The sequence below is a fragment of the Lygodium microphyllum genome, chromosome 23 (assembly GCF_053477565.2).
Source record: "Lygodium microphyllum isolate KBCC chromosome 23, Lygodium_microphyllum_v1.1.10, whole genome shotgun sequence".
In the NCBI taxonomy this organism is placed as follows: Eukaryota; Viridiplantae; Streptophyta; class Polypodiopsida; order Schizaeales; family Lygodiaceae; genus Lygodium; species Lygodium microphyllum.
In genome coordinates this window covers 33,361,459-33,381,475 of record NC_141157.1, presented here as the reverse complement: position 1 = coordinate 33,381,475, position 20,017 = coordinate 33,361,459, and the positions used below count along the sequence as shown (strand labels likewise).

The 20,017-nt window shown below is 42.6% G+C and overlaps 1 protein-coding gene across 2 annotated transcripts in view; it reads right to left on the bottom strand.

Annotated features, from left to right (window-relative positions):
* PHT4;5 (phosphate transporter 4;5) overlaps window positions 1-18,426 on the bottom strand; it is a 191,989-nt gene extending 173,563 nt beyond the window's left edge. For both annotated transcript variants that reach the window (XM_087664168.1, XM_087664169.1), the window contains exons 1-2: window positions 17,907-18,426; window positions 11,647-11,792 (exon numbers count right to left, since the gene is read on the bottom strand). In XM_087664168.1, the coding sequence (XP_087520294.1) occupies window positions 11,647-11,792; window positions 17,907-18,293 (533 nt within the window). In that variant the 5' untranslated portion in view covers window positions 18,294-18,426. The remainder of the gene's footprint in view (window positions 1-11,646; window positions 11,793-17,906) is intronic.
* Window positions 18,427-20,017: the final 1,591 nt, after the last annotated feature.

Genomic DNA, 20,017 nt, shown 5'->3' with positions numbered 1-20,017 from the left:
GGTGATTGGTATCAAATGGGTCTTCAAGACCAAGTACCTTAGTGATGGTTCTTTGGCCAAGCACAAGGCTCGCCTTGTTGCTAAAGGTTTTGCACAGCACCCAGGGATTGATTGTCATGACACTTTTGCCCCCACTGCTCGTATGGCGACTATTCGAGCTGTTCTTGCCTTGGCTGGCCATAGGAGATGGCCTGTCTACCAGTTAGATGTGAAATCGGCCTTCCTCAATGGTGATTTGAAGAAGGAGATCTATGTCGAGCAGCCTCCTGCTGGCTTTGGATCTTCAGATGGGAAAGTCTACAGGTTGAAGAAGGCCTTGTATGGCCTCAAGCAAGCTTTGCGTGCATGGAACGAGAAGATTGATTCGTTCCTTCAGTCACAGTTGGGATATCGGTGTTCCAAGGCCGATCCACAGCTTTATGTACACACTTCCGAGGCTGGTTGTGTGCTTTTTGTATTGTATGTTGATGATTTGATTGTCACAGGTGATCATGCACAGAAGGTCCAAGAGACGAAGGCAGCTTTACATTGGACGTTCAAGATGACGGATTTGGGTCTACTCCATTTCTTCTTGGGCCATAAGATTTATCAATCTCAGAGGGGGATCTTCATCTCTCAGCAGAGATATGTACAGGAGCTCTTGGTTTCTTTTGCGATGGAGGATTGTCGGACCATTTCTACTCCTATGGATCCAAATTGGAAGGCCACTTCCCATTCAGCTTCTCCCATGGCGGATGCTTCCCACTATCGTCAGTTGATTGGATCATTGATTTGGCTCCTCAACACTCGTGTTGATCTTTGTTTTGTTGTTGGGCTCTTGGCGGGGTTCATGAGTGCACCTCAGATGGTGCATTGGCAGGCTGCCCAGAGGATACTTCGGTATTTGAGGGGGATATGTGATTTAGGGATTCATTATCCAACAAGCAGAGGTGGTTCAGATCTTGTTCTTGCAAAATGGAGCGACTCAGATTGGGCCGGTGATGTGGACCACAGGCGGTCTACTACAGGTTACTCTTTTACCTTGGGTGCAGGTGTTATATCATGGAGTAGCAAGAAGCAGCCCACGGTAGCCCTTTCGTCTACTAAGACGGAGTATCGGGCTGCGTCTTCCACCACATGTGAGGCTATGTGGCTTCGGAGATTGTTGGAGGACCTTGGCTGCCCCCAAACTCGTCCTACTTTGCTGCAGTGTGACAATGAGAGTTGCATTGCCTTGGCACGGAATCCTGTTTTTCATGCCCGGACGAAGCACATAGAGATCCAGTACCACTTTATCAAAGAGAAGCTTCTGGATGAGACCATCACCGTGGAGTACTGCAAGACGGAGGATAATCTTGCAGATTTGTTTACGAAGGTGCTACACCAGGCTCTACTTCAGAGACATGCCAGATCCCTCAGGCTTCTGCCCCGCCCAGGCTCTAAGAGAGGGTGTTAGCAGATCAGAGACTGGCCGTACATTCACAGTCGGACTGCCACGTGGCAGTCCGACCTGTACTAGTATAGTCGGCAGTCAACCTGCCTATTTAATGCGTCCTGATTCTGGCTATTTATAGCCGAGTTTTCAGCCTTCTGCCTACACTCTTCTGCTCGCAGATTACAGACTGGAGGCTCGCGCAGATTCCGTCTCTGTTCACAGATTTCAGACAGGAGATGGTGCAGACTGCAGCGGACTTCGAGGTGAACAACAGGTTGCATTGTCGAGGTGGAGACACGCAGTCCAGCGCACTGCGCCCGTGTATATATCTGCATATCTTTGTATACAACACACTTTATACAGCAGATCTTCATCTTCCACTGTCTCTTTCTCTCTCTTCTCTCTGCGTTCTCTCTCTCAGTCCTACGCTTCCACACCGCTGCACTCTGACATTGTGCTACAGCTAGAAGATAATGGACAATAAATAGAGGCACAAGATGGAATAGGACAGCAAGAAGAACATGCTGAAAACAGGTTACAGCAGCAAAAAAATGCTGAAAATCAGCCACACCAGGTGATGGTGTGCACATACTTGAGGATGTAGGCCCATTGCCTAACTATACAAATCATTAGGTAAGAAGGTCTACATGTGTTAGACGGTAGCCACAGATGTTTCAGCCATCTTTGGATTGCATTTTATTGACTGATGAAGGTGAGCCTCTAACATTTACAGAGGTACGATCGTGTGAAAACAAGAGAAAGTGGGAGCTTACGATACAGAAAGATATGCAGTCTCTGTATGCGAATAACACATAGGAGCTTGTACCTTTGCCCAAGGATAGGAAAGCTATTCCTAATAAATGGGTTTATAAGGTGAAATGTATTGATGGGAAGCCTAAATACAAGGCACGCTTGGTTGCTGAGGGCTATACACAAAAGGAAGGCATAGACTTCCACCAGGTTTTTTCACCGGTGGCAAAGATGACTACGCTCCGTGTTTTGTTTGCTCTCACTGCATCCTTGGAGTTAGAGTTGAATCAGATGGATGTGAAGATTGATTTTCTTCATGGTGACCTAGATGAAGATATGTACATGAAACAGCCCGAAGGTTTTGCTATTCCAAGGAAAGAGCATTTAGTTTGTAAGCTGAAACGTGGCTTATATGGGCTAAAACAAGCCGCTAGACAGTGGTGAAAAAAGTTTAATAATTTTATGCTCAGCCATGGATTCAAACATAGTCAAACGTAGTCATGCAGATCATTGCTTATACACTAAAAAGACTGCTGATGAAAGCCTTATTATGCTGGTCTTATATGTGGATGACATACTGATTGCAGGACAGCATAAGAGTACTCTACATGCTCTTAAAAGTCAGCTGAGTTCAGCCTTCTCAATGAAAGATTTGGGAGTAGCTGAACACATTTTGGGCATGCGCATTAAAGATATAGAGGGCAACACTTGTTTCTCTCACAAGATAAGTACATTAGCAAACTACTTGACAGATTTAATATGGCTGATGCTAAACCTCTTGGTATGCCTTTACCGCCATATACAAAGCTTAGCAAAGCTAATTGCCCAAAAGATAATGCAACTGCTACTACTATGAAGGGCATACATTATGCATCAACTTGTGGTTCTTTGATGTACACCATGGTTGCAACTCATCCTAACATTGCTCATGCAGTGGGAGTTGTTATTAGTAGATTCATGTCTAACCCCAACAAACCACATTGGGAAGCTGTAAAATGTATCTTTAGATACTTAAAAGGTACACAAGACAAGTGTACTTGATATGGAAAGGGTACAAAAGAGTTATAGGAATTATGTGATTTAGACATGGCAGGAGATCTTGACACTAGAAAATCTACCAGTGGGTATGTCTTTACTTTGGCTAGTGGGGCTATTTCTTGGTGTTCAAGGTTGCAAAAAATCATAGCACTGAGTACCACAAAGGCTGAATATATTATCAAAGTGCAGCAATGCGGAAGCGTAGGACATAGACTGAGAGAGAGTGAACACAGACAGAAGAGAGAGAGAGAAAAGGAGACAGTGTAAACGCAGGAAATCTGCAGTGTGATATGCTGTATAAGAGTGCAAAAATATACACGGGGGCAGAGGAAATATCTGCGTGTGCCCCCGACTTGATGACCTCGATCTCCATCAGCCTGAACACAGTCTATCTCAGCAACAGATCTCAAGACCAAAATCTGAAATGAATGAATGACTAAGTACGCCACCAACTGGCTATTTATAGCCAAAAAATAGGAAATACCAGCACCAGGTCAGCTGCATTAAATGCAGCTGACTGCAGTAAAAAACAATAAAAAACTGTCCAACTGCAGACAGTCCAACTGCAGCTATGCTGACGTGGCATCCTGCTGCTGACATGTCCTCTGCCATATGCTGTATACTATGCAGAAACCCTAACACAGCCTGTACAGGGGATGACTCTACCTCTAACACCCCCTCTCAGATCCTGGACGAGGCATCAGACCGAGGGATCTGGAATGCTGATGAAGTAAAGCCTGGGGAAGCGCCTTCGTGAACAAATCTGCAAGATTATCCTCCGTCTTGCAGTACTCCACATCAATGGTCCCATCCAGAAGCTTCTCCCAAATGAAGTGATACTGGATCTCAATGTGCTTCGTCCGGGCATGGAATATAGGATTCCGCACCAAGGCAATGCAACTCTCATTGTCGCACCATAGAAGAGTAGGACAAGTCTAGGGGCAGCCAAGCTCCTCCAACAATCTCTGAAGCCACACAACCTCACATGTGGTGGAAGACACGGCCCGATACCGCCTCAGTAGAAGAAAGGGCTACCGTGAGCTACTTCTTGCTACTCCAAGAGATAACACCTGTACCCAAGGTAAAACAATAGCCTGTAGTAGACCATCGGTGGTCCACATCGCCAACCCAATCCGAGTCACTCCAACCTGCAAGAACCAGATCAGAAGCATCTGTACCTACAGGATAAGAAATCCCTAAGTCAGAAGTGCCCCTCAAATACTGAAGAATCCTCATGGCAGCCTGTCAATGCACCTATTTGGGTTCAGTCATGAACCCTGCCAAAAGACCCATAGCAAAACAAAGATCAACGCGAGTGTTGAGAAGCCAAATCAAGGATCCAATCAACTGACGGTAGCGTGAAGCATCCATCACGGGAGAATCTGACTGTGAAGTGGCCTTCCAATTCGAATCCAAAGGAATAGTAATGGGCCGACATCTCAAAAGGCACCAAGAGCTCTTGTATGTACCTCTGCTGAGCGATGAAAATCCCCCTTTGAGACTGATAAATCTCATGACCCAAGAAGAAATGAAGAAGCCCCAAATCCGTCATCTCAAATGCCTAATGTAAAGCTGTCTTGGTCTCTCGGACCTTCTGTGCATGATCCCCTATCAGAATCAAATCATCAACATACAACACAAACAACACATGACCAACCTCGGAAGTGTGTACATAAAGCTGCGGATCAGCCTTGGAGCGCCAATATCCCAACTTCAACCGAAGAAACGAGTCAATCTTCTCGTTCCATGCATGGAAAACCTGCTTGAGGCCATACAAGGCCTTCAACCTGTAAACTTTCCCATCCGAGGATCCAAAGCCAGGAGGCTGCTCAACATAGATCTCCTCCTACAAGTCACCATTCAGAAAGGCCGACTTCACATCCAACTAATAGACAGGCCATCTCCTATGGCCAACCAATGCAAGAACAGCTCGAATAGTCGCCATCCGAGCAGTGGGGGCAAAAAGTATCATGGAAATCAATGTCTGGGCGCTAAGCAAAACCTTTAGCAACAAGGCAAGCCTTGTGCTTGTCCAAAGAACCATCGCTAAGGTACTTGGTCTTGAAGACTCATTTGACATCAATCACCTTCTTGTGAGAGGAACGAGGCACAAGAGACCAAGTGCCATTCCTCTCAATAGCCTCCAACTCAGCTTCCATGGCCTTCCGCCAATGATTAGACTACAAAGCCTCCTTCACTAAAGTGGGCTCTCGATCCTGCATAACACGGGTCAGTAAACAATAGTTGGAGCAAACAAGCTCCGAAGAATGTGCCCGGTTCCTCCATGACCTCCGCGGTCCATCCTGCGGTTCCCACTCCTCAAGGACCGCCTCAATCCCTGAATCACGGAGTGTGTCACAAGCCCAACGAGGAGGAGGACGAACCTCTCCCCATTGCTCTCCATCTGCAGAAGACTCAGGAACATCCACCTGGTAGAATCTCCTCGAGGGTGGCCAACGGAAGGGAAGACTCGGAATCAGAAGAAGAATATCCATCAAAAGACTCTGGCTCCAAAGGAGCTGTCTCAGGAGCCCAATTCTCCCTTGGATCTCCAAGAACGGGGTGCTCCTGACTCCCCTCTGTGGTCGGAACTTCCACGAACCGCACATCGCGGCTCGTGTAGACATCCCACTTGACAGGATCAAACAAACAATAACCTTGGGACTGGGAGCTATAGCCAACAATAACCTGTTGTCGGGAAGCCGCCTCGAACTTGTCATGCTATGTCTTCGGGATGTGTACATAAGCGTCACACCCGAAGATCCTGAAATAAGAGACATCATGCTTAGTCCCAAAGTAAGCCTCAAAAGGTGTCATCTTGTCAACAGCCAAAGTGGGAGATCGATTGAGGATGTAAACTGCAATAGCCATTGCCTCGGCCCACAGAAACTGAGGTGTCTATCGGTGCTCCATCATGGTGCACGCCATCTCAATCACACTTCGGTTCTTTCGCTCCAAAATACCATTCTCTTGGAGAGTGTTGGTGTTAGCAAACTCCTGGTAAATACCCCTATTTGAACAAAAACGAGCAAACTCATTAGACATAAATTCACCTCTCTTTTCGAAAGCAAGGTCTTCAGTCGCCGACCAGAACGATTCTCTTCAAAGAGAAGCCAATCCTTGAAGTGAGAGAAAGCCTCCAACTTCAAAGTCAAGAAACAGGCCCAAGTCATCCTGCTGTAGTCATCTACGATTAACATGAATTACAAGCTCCCCTTCAAGGACTCGGTCCTCATCGGGCCACAAAGATCCGTAGATACAAGCTCCATGAGTGAAATAGACCGCCTAGAAGCTTTGTTAGGAATCACATCCCGATGCAATTTCCCACAAATGCAAGAGACACATGGCTAATGGCTCACCACTATGTCCGGCAATCCTCGGACAAACGACCCTCACGATGCCTTCCGAAGGTACTCGTAGTTCAGGTAGCCAAACCGAGCATGCCATAGCTTGGACTGTGTCTGAGAAGTAAGAAGAAGAGAAGTAAGAGATGAAGAAGACTTCAATTTGTAGACGCCATTCTCCTCATACCCTATAGAGAGAACCTTCCTCGATCCACGATCAAGGACTCGAACAGTATCACTATCAAACTCCACCAAGAGGCCAAGAGCACAAATCTTATGGACCGAAAGTAAATGATACTCCAAACTTGGCACATCCAACACCTCAGAAGTATGGGTACCACCACGTCCATATGGAATAAGTTGCATCTCACTCCGCGCAGCAATAGACACAGAAGAGCTGTATCCAATGAGAATCTACCCACGCGAAGGTCGCAAATGGGCAACACCAACGAGAGAAGGAGTCATGTACCAGGAGGCACCACTATCCATGATCCACTCACGAGCCTGGGGAGCTGTCATCGCAGTATCAGAAGTCTTCAGTGTAGAGTCCTCAATGATGGCTAAGTGTAGAAAAGCAGTTGATGAGGGTGCAGCCACTGCTCCAGAATCCTTTGTGTCCTTCTTCTTGGTGTCCTTCTTATCTTTGTCAGGGCAATCCTTCTTCCAATGACTGGTCTTTCCACAAATACGGCAAGTCGATTCCTTCTCCTTGTCTTTCTTAGATTTGTTGTCCTCCTCCTTCTTCTTCTTTTGGTCCTTCCCCTTCTTCTGAGAGGCTTGACCAACCAAAGCCTCCGATTTGGAAGCATTATGTCCCTTCAACCGTTCCTCCTGATCCAAGACCATAGGAACCAACTCTTCCCACCAAAGAGTTGACTCCCGCCCTGATGCAATAAGACCGGAATAAAAGGTACCGAATCGTGGCAGCAACTGGGACAGTAAAGTAATCACCATGTCTTCGGAGGAAATAGGCTTCCCCGCATTTTGAACCTGCATCTGAAGCTGCCGAAGCTTGTTGATGTGTTCCCGAAGCAAAGAAAACTTATTCACGAACAAGGTCCGCATCTGCACCTCCAAAGAAACCCTCTTCATGAGGGTCATCCGGTTGTACATCTGATCAAGCTCCAGCCATATCTCTCGAGCCACCGTCAAGTGCTCGATGTGAGCTATCACGGCTGTAGTGCAAGACAGAAATAGAAAAGATCGAATCCTGGCAGTCAGTTTATCCCAATGAGACTGGGCCTTGGTCAACTCCGCACGAGAATTGGAAGAGAGTTTGGACTCATCCCTCACCGAGGGCCTATTAATCTCCTCCATCACCAATTCCGCCAAATCATAAGACTCCAAAATGGCCAACATCATCACCCGCCAGATGCGGTAGTTGTCACCATCAAGCTTTTGATCCAATGGAAGAGCCGGTAGGACAAGCATCTTCCTATCCATGATCACCTGGAACTCCAAATCAATCTCTATAGACATGTTAACCTGCAATACTTGCACAAACGCAAAATCAGCCCCCTCTGACTATGAAAACACAGCCTTCTAGGGCTGGTTCCTCCGCTGCCCAAACTTTCTTCACCTGCTGGAGGCAATGAAAAGGTAAAATCTGCAATGGAAGGCCTCAAACGCAGCCTTCCTCCCCTTCGAACAACAATAACCTGCAACAAATTCACCGATTAGACACCTTTCCCGCACGCCCACGCTCGCTTCAACCTTGATCCAATGCGCAGCCCTCCCGCTCGCCCTCGAATCCTGGAAACGCAGTCTTGTGTCACACTGAGATCTCCTCTTCAGATAGGTTCAGCCCTCAGTCAGTCCATCTTCACCGTTCTGATACCATGTCACAGTGCAGCGATGCGGAAGCGTAGAACATAGATTGTGAGAGAGTGAACATAGAGAGGAGAGAGAGAAAGGAGACTGTAAACGCAGAAAATCTGCACTCTAATATGTTGTATAAGAGTGCAGAAATATACACGGGGGCAGAGGAAATATCTGTGTGTGTCTCCGACTTGATGACCTCGATCTCCGTCAGCCCAAGCACAGTCTGTCTCAACCAACAAATCTCAAGACCAGAATCTGAAATGAATGAATGACTGAGTGTGCCACCAACTGGCTATTTATAGCCAGAAAATAGAAAATACCAGCACTAGGTCGACTACATTAAATGATTGCATTAAAAAACAATAAAAAACTGTCCGACTGCAGTTGTGCTGCTGTGCTATTGTGCTGACGTGGCATCCTGCTGCTGACGTGTCCTCTGCCGTATGTTGTATACTATTGTACTGTGCAAAAACCCTAACACTGTCTGACTAGGGGATGACTCTACCTCTGACATATATTTCAGCCACAAAAGCTTCCAAGGAAGCTATTTGGCTTGGCCGTTTGGTCAAGGATTTTGGCCTTTCTTCACATACTCTAGTGCTTGGTTGTGATAGCCAGAGTGCAATATGTCTAGCTAAGAATGCCATGTTTCATGAACATACCAAACACATAGATGTTCGGTATCACTTCATTCGACAAGTCTTGGATGATGGTCTTGTCACACTGACTAAGGTCAAAACCCAAGATAGCCCTATAGATGTTCTCACTAAAAGTTTTGCAACGTGAGCATTGCATTCGATTAGTGGAAATTGGCTAGCTTAAAGATGCCACTTCGGGCCTTTAAGTGGGAGATTATTGGGTGTAAAGTCCCATTGATCTCCGTGTGTATAAACTTATGGATGTGAACACAGCCTTATTTGTACCCTAACATATAAATACATTTTTATTCTTTGTGTATTGTACACACTGATACACTCATCTTGGATTCCCTCACTCTCACTCTTAGCTCTATTCCTGCTCCATTCCTGTCTCACACACCATTGTACTCTGTCACAACAGTTGCTCACCAATAAGATCAAATACCAATCTAGCTAAAGTTTTATGCTTCTTGCCTTTTTTATTCTTGTTGTCATCTACATGGTTTTTAGACTTAACGTTCAGGCCATTCACATACTATATGTCCCTCTTTTTCACAAACATAGCATTTCTTTGCATCATACAATGCCTTCTTTTCTGCTAGATTTCTTAGCACTAGCAAATGACCTTTTGCCTTATCTACCTTTTTGAAAAAATGACTAATATTCAGCTTGTTGACTCTTTTTTGAGGATTTAAACTTACTATCCAAAAATTCAATCTTGCTGCTTTTATTTTCAGCATTGTTCTTTGAGCATCTTTGTTGCCCCTAAATCTTATGGCATGGCCTTTTATCAATGCATAAGCTATATTTGCATTTTCAATCAATTAACCCATGTTGTTCACTTTTCTCTAGTACAATAGTTGCAGATTTCTTTGGGTAGACCACAACAGTGGGTCTCTATTTCAACCATCATAACCTCGTGAAAAGAGCTAACTAATAGCAAAGCTGCCCAAAATTTGTTTGTATACTGTTCCAATTCAACATAATGAATTACATCCAATTTGAGGCAAAGCTGTTATCACATCCACTTCAAATGTGTTTATGAGCCATTGGAAAGAGAAAACTTGTTTAAAATGCACCTTAGTTACTAATGCATTGGCTTGCATGAAAGGGTTGTCCACCACTAAAGCGCTTTCCCTTCTAAGAAAGTGGTTGCCTTGGACACTTTTGAATGCTCGAAAAAATTGCACCCAAGCAAGCCACATGCCCATAGCAGGACCTCCCAATTGACCAAACATCTTTGTATTCCTAGTTGCATACCAATGTTACCATACATGCCGGTGTGCATTTCGGGTGGCAATGCCACGTGATAATTTCCTTGAACACCTAACATAGGTGGTTGAAAACCAGCTGCATTTTGCATGCCAACATTTGTGGGTGTAGTAGCATATATAGCCTCAAACACTGATCCATCCCCAAAATAACCTAGATGCATAGATGGTTGAGGATTTGTTTGTTGTTCACGAGGAATACACTACACATTATTCCCTAAAGGACAATCATGCTGTTGGACTAGAGTTCCCAGCACATTCAGCATTACAAGTGCCGGTGTATGCAATACTTCTAGCTGAAAAGATGACCCATGAGCCACATTTGGCCGTTTAGAATGTGAAGCAACCTTTTTCCCTTTAACATCAGGAACTGACTGCATAAATTCAGTAAATTAGGAATGCTGAATTAACTACTGCAAGTTGATAACAGCACTTGCCCAACTATGCCCTAAACATTGCATTGGCTTCTTGAGCACCTTGGACTTACATGTGATTGAGCTAAATGCTCACTGATCGCATTTGTTGCTCATTGTCTTGAAGCACTTTCAGCATTTAGTGACTCAAAACCATGTGTTGAGTGCCTTTTAGGAGGGGATTCATGTTCCTCATTCCCATTACCACTATTATATGACATCTTTTACTATTTGCCCCTTGCTGTACACCGTATTCAGCGAGTAAAAACCTTGCTGTAATTCAATTAGAGCAAAGCCAAAATGCATGTGTTTGCTTCTCCAGATGACCACAATCTCACCTCCATTACAAAGATAGCGATGTCCCGGCAACAAAGCCATGAAATAGGCCTTTGGAAGCCCAAAGGGCAATAGACCACATTTTAGCAAACACTTAATTCAGCTTAACCGTAAATTCAGCAAGAAAAAATTGCACACAACTATAGGGATATAAGCAACAACATGACTAAAACATGTGGGGAAATTTGATTCTAAAACAACAATTTATCAGAAAACACCTTTCTTTCCTTGGAGGATAACTAACATGTACAACAAAGCATGTGAAGCTACAAAGAATTATCAACATGAAACTAAGATCAAAGAAATATATGGTCAAAGCAATGGACTGAAACTCCCACATTAGTTTTTGGAAATGTGAATTATAATCTACTAAGACTGTTTATTTGTGTCTCCGAAAAGGGGAAAAAGAAAACTGTTTATTTGTGTCTAAACAGTGTTAAACTATTTAGGAGTTCAGTTTTTCCACTCCATCTAAAGACCATTTCTCTGATTTCTAGCCCTCACAGAATTAGCACAACCTAAAAGAATAGGTGTTTGCTATTTGGAAATCATTCTCTAAACCTTGTTCATAGAATAACTTTGAAATCTTTCAACTGAGATTTTGATGAGAGTGATACTTACTCCCCTTTAAATTTTTTTGAAAGCCATCCTCCTGGCAACTGGCTCAAAGCGTAACCCCAAAAAAATGAAGACTGCACCAACCCTGCTGTTGAAGCATTCCAATGAAACTGATTTGACATGGGAATGATTGCAATGCTCATATTAACCTTCATAAGACAACCAATAGAATAGATACTCAAAGAATCTTCCAAGTGTGGTTCCTTCACAAACAAAAACACACGAGCAACAAAGGCACGACAGGAAACTACTTATCTGTTTGAATCTAGACAACACACAAATTTGTGGCAGCTAATAGATTCTCCAACATTTTCTATCAGAAGGATGGTGATGATATATGCAAATCTCAAGCTATAATCTTACAATTGAGAAATTCAAAGCCTTCCTAATAAACATTGAAATGGAAAGAGAGCAACTCTCTTACTCTCACTTGCAATCACCAATGGAGGCAAAAGAAATTAAAGAAAGAAACATGCTGATAAGTAATATGCACAATGATGCATATATGTGTCCAGCATCATGCATCTTTTGCATGCATACATCCATTCATACCCTAAACGGTTGCATACATCATGTCTACATGCAAAAGCCTATATCTCTACATACATACAACCAAGCATGTACAAATGCATACGTGCATTGACTCTATCATACCAGCCCTTCCGTTTATGTTAAACATTCCCTTTGCAACAATTACCCCATGCAATCCCTTCTGAACCTTGCCCTAGATATGCTTGCATTCTTTGGAAACAATGTAGCACTTACTTTGGATTGCCCTGACCATATTCTCATTTTGGTAAGGCATAAATGGGGCTGAAATGCTCTATTGAATGCTTTAGATTTATGGCAACATGTGCATCCTGGTTAATCAGGCTTTATGTTTCATCATGAAGCTCTTAACTATGTATGGACCAAATTGAATCATTGGTATTTGTGTACTGATCATGATCAGTGGCTTTCTGATCATGCTCCTTTACAGTTGGGCCTTCTTTGGCATGGACATGAAGGATACTCCATTATATGATAGGCACCTTTTCTTAACAAGTCATGGTTATATTAGCATTATACTTTTTGTGCTATTTGCATGAACAGATTTTTGAAGGCATACGCATTGCTTGGTTTCATTTTGTACAATGTATGCAAATGGTAATTCAAGACTATGGACGTTGGCTCTTTGGAGAGGAAATAAAAACAGCCAAGTGTGTTAGCATTTAATGAATGTTAATCAATCTTGTGATTTTGATGTTGTTGCGAAGGATACTCTCACACATGCAAAATATACCATACCTAGAAATTATCAACATAAACTAGATAATTGGATGACTAGAGCACCACAAAATTCTATTTTGGATAAGCAAAGCTCCTCAAAAGAATTTTTCAAAACATGCATACTTCTAGGAAAAAGGAAGGATAAAAAAGGGCAAAGCAAAAGATGTCAAAATCATGTGGAGCAATGGAAGCAAAGAGATAGAGCTATTATACACACACAGAACTAAAAAAGAGAACAAGAACACATGATCTCAAAGATAATGAGCTTGGGAAATAGAATCCATATACCAAAGCACAAGAGTGTGTACAAAGACACATGCTGTGGGTGACTAGTGAAACTAGCCTTCCTTCTCAGATAGGGTGGTAAATAATCTAATTAAGAACTAATTAGCAAGCATAATATTTGCATAAACTGAAAATGCAAATGTTACCACTTGATCTTCGACATTGGACACCCAATTGGCCCCAAAATTAGCGCCCCTTGTGGTATTTCTTTAACTTGTATTCCGAAAGGTTAAAATACACTAAGGTTCATCCCAATCTCCTTCAATCTTCAATACATTTTGTTGTCCATAGCAACTAAGCAAGTCTTCAAACCAATTTTTCCTTGAATTTCTTGGCGATTGGCATTCAATCCACTCCTTTGATGAAAAAGTTAGCCCCAAACCTTGATGTTGCCTAGCTAACCTCTTGAAATTCTCCAAAATCCCAAAAGTTTGGCTGCTGAATTTCGAGTACTGGGCCCCAATTTCTGACCACTCTTCCTAGGGTAGCTAGAAACTCTACTATAAACTAGGGTTTAGCAGCAGAAATTCTTCAATTACACCCTCTTGGGACTGAATTTGACTGAGAACTCTTGAGGGAAGCTCTGAATTAGCTGAGAGAATGGAGAGAAGCCGAAGAGAGAAATTTCAAAGTTTCGTCACCAAAATTGGCTGAAATTTATTGCTACCCTGCTGTGAATGGCTGATTTACTACAGCCCACCATCAACAAGAGCCCCATATACAATCCTTGAATGAAAAATTCTGCCCCAAACTTAGTGTTGGCTGGTTGGTCTCTTGAAATTCTTTGAAATCCCAAAATTTCAGCTACTGAATTTTGAGTATTAGGCCCCAATTTCTAACGACTCTTCCCAAGATGGCTGGTAAACCCTAATTTCTATTGTAAATTAGGGTTTAGCAATAGAAATTCTTTAATTGCACTGTCTTAGGACTAAATTTGGCTAAGATTTGAAGGCAAGTTATGATTTGGCTGAGAGAATGGAGAGGAAACTAAAGAGAGAGAAATTTCAAAGTTTCATCGCCAAAATTGGCTAAAAGTTAATGTTGCCTTGTTGTGAATGGCTGATTTACTACAATTCACCATCAACCAGAGCCCCACAAGTAGTCACCTACCCTTGTGGTTCCCAAAATTGTTGTCACCTACGTGTAGATAGCCTATAGGGGTTGTCACCTACCTCCAATGGCCTCTTGATCGATTGGGAGCAACTCTTTGACAGCCTCCAATGGCTGGAAAATTGCAGCAACAGCTCTTTTTTTCCTCTCCCAACCTCCACATGCTGAAATAAGGCACCACCACCACCATCTCATACTCTCTCTCTCTAGCACTAGAGACTTTGAGGGATGACAACACCACTAGGGCTCAAAAAACATAGGGCAGCATGGTCTTCACTGCATGCCAAGAGTTGAAGTCAAAATCTAAGAACAATGATTCATTGAAGGAGTCCTTATCCTTTTTCTTCTTCTACTTCTCCTTCTCATTCAATAACATTGCTAGTTTCTTGAAATCCTTTCAAGGATACCCATTCTCACCACAATGGTAGCACTAACTTTTCTTCTTCTACTTGTCACCCCTCTGACAAAAGCATCTAAAGAGTGATTGCCAAAACGAGATGGTAATCTCACTTTTAAGCACAAAGAAGCATCATGCTCAAGTAGCATTGAAGTCATACGATCCAAAACTAATAAGTGTCATCAATGTTTGGGCTCATAAAATGTTGGCAATGCCATCAAACTCTAGAGGTAATTTGTAGAGTACAATCCCCACAAGATCGGCTTCAAGAAGAGCCGACTCCATGTGGCAAAGTTGATCCTAGATCTATGTCAACCTAAGAAGGAATGGCTGAATCGTATTAGTCATCTTGAATCAAATAATCTGCAATTGGCCATGGAGAGTCACAGCACTCATGTTCGTCAAAGCCTCGTACACAAGCTAAAGCTTCTTTGCACCTCTGGCGATGTCTTACAGGATGTAACCACCAACAATGTTTCCTTTGAGATGCACCAAAGAAAAGTTGTGAGTATGCCTTGGTGGCATCATTGTCTTGATCAAGAACTACTCGTCATAGTTTTCTTCATCCCATTGGTTGAAAGAGGAGATGGTTTTCAAGGATGCAAGGAAGATCCTAAAACAATGTACCAAAATCGCATCTACACAAACCAAGCTTTCATCGCTAACCCCAAGTTAGATGGTCCATGCCTTTTAAACTTGTCATCGATATTGCAGTATAAAGGAGCCATTGTAGATTAGATGCAAAGAACATAAGGTAAGGGGTATAAGAGAGAATACACTTAGGATGAACGCCCCAATACTACGAGTTCAATAGTCCAAGAAAAGATAACGATTTAGACAAGATAGCAACACACATGTGAAGAGAGTGTAATGACGAAAGCACCTCAACCAATACAGGTGACCCTACCTTGAAGTGTGTTGAGATCAAGCTGAGGTAACTGAGGCCTGCAAAAAAGAAATTGGGAAATGATTGCATAGAATGTCAAAATGTCAGCAGCTAATGTGAAAATGATGGTCCATCTATGAAGTTGTGGCAGCAAAAAACAGGTTCAGCACTGAAAAATCAGGCTGTCTGGATGCTGAAAACTGGCACTGTGCTATAGAAATTGACACCCAGGCCAGCCAGATCAAGAAAACAGCAAAACGCAAACTCTAGGGCAGTCTACATGTACAGTCAAACCTGAAACAGCAGTCATACACAGCAACTAGCACACGCAACTTCAGCTCTGACACCATGTCCGAATGGTGTGCAGCAATGGAAACAAAGAGACAGAGCTGATTAAACTGCTAGTTGAGTACTTTGGAATATGAAAATATATGTAGAAAGGCCCATTGGTCATACTATCATTGAGAAAAAGAACCGAGTAGAACAACAAGAACACATGAACTTAAAGAGAATAGACTTAGGAAATGGAATCCATATACCAAGGCTCAAGAGTGTGTAGAAAGGCACCGACTGTGGGCAACCAGCAAAGAGTTGCAATCTTCCTCTCTCCATCAGGAAGGAAAGTGTGCTTGTATGAATCAGTGATCAGTAATGAGAGGCAGCCAATAAATAGGGTGAGAAAATATAAATAAATGGTCAGGTCAGCCAGCATTAAATTTGGCTTGAAATGCAGTTGGCCAGCATTAAATGCACTTAACTCAGATAAGAAATGCCCTCTAGCTATGAGCTCTACCACCCAAGTGATGTACAATGCTAACAGTATCAAGACAAGTGATGCAATGTGCAAAAGACAGTGCATAGGCAAAGGAGGCAGCATCAACAACAACATGTGCACACTAATGCTAGACAAAGACCGGAGCAAAGAAGCCCAAAGAAACAAAGACAAGCTAAGAGTGTGAGAGTGCGCAATGGAAGAAGATCGCGAACATACAAAGGGAAGGGGAGAGACATATGATGAACGCACAGAATGAACAAATGAAGCTGCATTGATCTGAAAAAGAAGGCTGAATACAAGACACTGCTGATTAGTCCCTGCACACTGCTGCTGTGCATCAATGAGGACGCCGAAACAGGCAGTAGGATACTGAGAAAGCATACTGAATGCAAAAGCATGGAGGCATGGACTACTGAATGTGTCAGGCTGAATGCGGCTGAATGCATTAAATTAGATCGGACCTGATCAAAGAGTCTCCTGCCCAAAGTCGCTAGCATGCCACATATGCACAAAACAAAAAATGGTTCCTGTCCAGTACAAAGTGAATACATTGCCATAAATGCAAACTTATGTACTCAAAAATGCAATGCAAAACTGCAAGAGGTCCTTTGTCTCCTTCAAATTCTAATAAAGCTCACAACCAAGAGATGGCATGCATGTATACATAAAGTGATAACACCCCCTCTCAAATCCGGGGAGTGGCTGAAGGCCAAGGAGATGCATGTGATGAAGCATGGAAGATTGTGGTAGAGGCTTCATGAAGACATCCACTGTAGGACAATAGACCACCTCCAACTCAAAATCCAAGATCCACCCTCGAACATAGCAGTATTGAACCTCAATGTGCATCATGCAAGCAACAGCACTCTGATCATCAAACCGAAGTAAAGTAGGTTCCACCTGAGAGAATTCAATCTCCATACACATGCAGTAGATCCATACCATTGCTAGCATTATTATATAAGGAGGGCCAGATGCAAAGAGGCCATAGATCAGTAGAGTACTTCCATCTCAATGACACCTTCATACATATGGACTGAGAATATTCCTGGCCTAAGAGACACAGGGAACAAGCTCCCGGGTAATTTAGAGATCATGCATAGAAGACAAGAGGCATGCCTATCACTCATTCCCTGAGATGTCTTGCCAGTAACCTATTCCCTCATTTCTTGTTGTAATTTTACCTAGGTTTTTCAGCCAATGCTAGTTGTTTGGGGGGCCGAGGAGATGTGCAAGTATTTGCAATGGTATTCAGAGTACCAAGCCCTAGGCAAGGGTCCTTAGAACAGCTGAAAAGCAAAAGCTTCTTGCTTCCTAGGGCTGACAAAATGTTCAATTATATGAGAGTTGCTTTCAAGTTCATATGCAATCATGAGCATACAGCTATGACATGCAGTGAAAGTTGTGCTAGTGCATTCTTTTATGCATTAAAAAGTGGGCATGAGCATCAGCAAACTGATAAATTACAATTGAGACTGCTAAAGCAGCTGTGCAATCTTCAAAACACATCATTTACATACAAGAAAGCATCTTATATATACCTTGTCCATGTTACAAATAACAAATGCAATCGATGTTGTGAAGATAAGTTTGTATCTGTGAGGAATTCCCTCCCAAATATCGGTATTTGCAGTAAGCTCCTCTTCATGTTTTCCCAGATCATCAATCTCCTCATCTGCTTCTGGGCTAATTTTGGAGCCTGTACCAATGCTCTGATGTGCAGATGACTCTGAAAAGACGCCGAAAAGCTTCCTCGACCTCCCTGTGCAGCCACGAAATGGAAGGAAAGGCCCGCAGGAGAGCTTCCTAGAGTACGTATGTCCCTTCCTGTAGGCTATACAGGAAAACTGTGGTGGCAGCAGCTGGTTCTGAGGGACTGGATACCCTAATTTGTGCAGATAATCCGGGCGCAAGCTGCTGTAAGCCATTTGGAGCTGCGTGACGGCCTGAAGCTGGAAGGACCTTTGTCTGATCGATCGTCAGGCTCAGCATTTCTCTGAATGTTTCACGAGCTGACACGTGGTGTCACACGAAGTTAGCTGTAGTCTCAGCCACAAGTCCTTTTTGGGCACACGCTTTGGCTTTTATCAAGGGTTTTATCGAAGTCTTTTATTTAACCTTTTTGCACGCTTTTGGCTTTTGTCAAAGTTTTTTATTTAACCTTTTGGCCTCCCCTCGAGGAGGGGCCCTTTGGCAGCAGATTGTTTATGTGGGTTCACTAAGGAAATTACTTTTAAATTTTAAAAACCCTCAAATATAGAAGCATGTCTCATGCATTGTATAAATATATATATATATATATATATATATATATATTTACTACTAAGAATGCTAGGCTGCTTCGTGATAGCCCCCACAAAGCAGCAAGCGAAGTTGTCGTGCAATTACTCGATAATCCATTTCTCCTTTTTTTCTACCCTCGTTTCCTCCTCTCTTTCTAATTTTTTCTCTCTCTTTTTCTCCCTCTCTACCAATTCTCTATATCTATTTTTTTTTCTTTCACTTCTTTTTATTTTGGTTTATTTTCTCTCTCTCAAATTTTACCTTTTCTCTCTCTATAATTTTCTCTCTCCCTTTCCTCCCTCTCACTCAAAGTATATGAAAAAGTATATCAAAAATTTAAAGAAAAGCTTTTTAAAATGTTTAATCAAAAGAAAAAATTTAAGAAGGCTTTTAAAAATATTTATTTAAAATAGAAAAAATAGAAAAATTGAAGAAAGTTTAACTTAAAAAGTTTAATCTACCTAAAAGAGGGGGAAAAGAGAGGGGGAGAGAGAGAGAAACTTTTGATTTAAAAAGGGAAAGAAAGAGACCCCTCTCTCTCTATTTCTCTCTCCCCCCTCTCTCCTCTCCTTTTCTCCTCTCTCCCTCTCCTCCTTTTTCCTTTTTTTTCTCTTCTTCTTCTTCTTTCTCTCTCTTCATTCTCTCTTTAAAAAAATTTCTTCTCTCTTCTAAATTTAATCTTTGCTCTCTCTCCTTTTCTCCCCACTTTTCTTCTCTCTCTCTTATCCCCTTCCTTTTTTCTTTTTTATTTTCTCTCTCTTTTCAATTTGAATTTTCTATAATTCTCTCTCTCTCTTAAATTTTATCTCCCTTCTCTCCCTGCTTTTCTTCTCTCTCCTCTCTTTTCCTTTTCTCTCTCTCCTCTTTTTTCCTTTTTTATTCTCTCTCTTTTAAATTTGATTTTTCCTCCTATAGTTCTCTCTCTGCCCCCTCTCTCTCTCCCTTCCCCCTCTCTCTCTCTCTCTCTCCTTCATCTCTTTCTCTCTCCCTTTTATTTTAGTACTCTCTCTCTCTCTCTCTCTAAAAATTCTTCTCTCTTTTAAATTTTATCTCCCTCCTCTCCATGCTTTTCTTCTCTCTCCCCCTCTCTCCTCTCTTTTCCTTCTCCCTCTCTCTCTCTCTCTCTCTCTCTCTCTCTCTCTCTCTCTCTCTCTCTCTCTCTCTCTCTCTCTCTCTCTCTCTCTCTCTCTCTCTCTCTCTCTCTCATTTTTTTCTTTTTTCTCGTTTAAATTGTCATCTCTATAATTCTCTCTCTCCTTTTCTTCTCTCTACACCTTCTCTCTCTCCCCTTTTCTTCTGCCCCTCTCTCCTATCTCTCTCTCTCTCTCTCTTATCCTTTTTTCCTTTTTAATTATCTATCTCTTTTAAA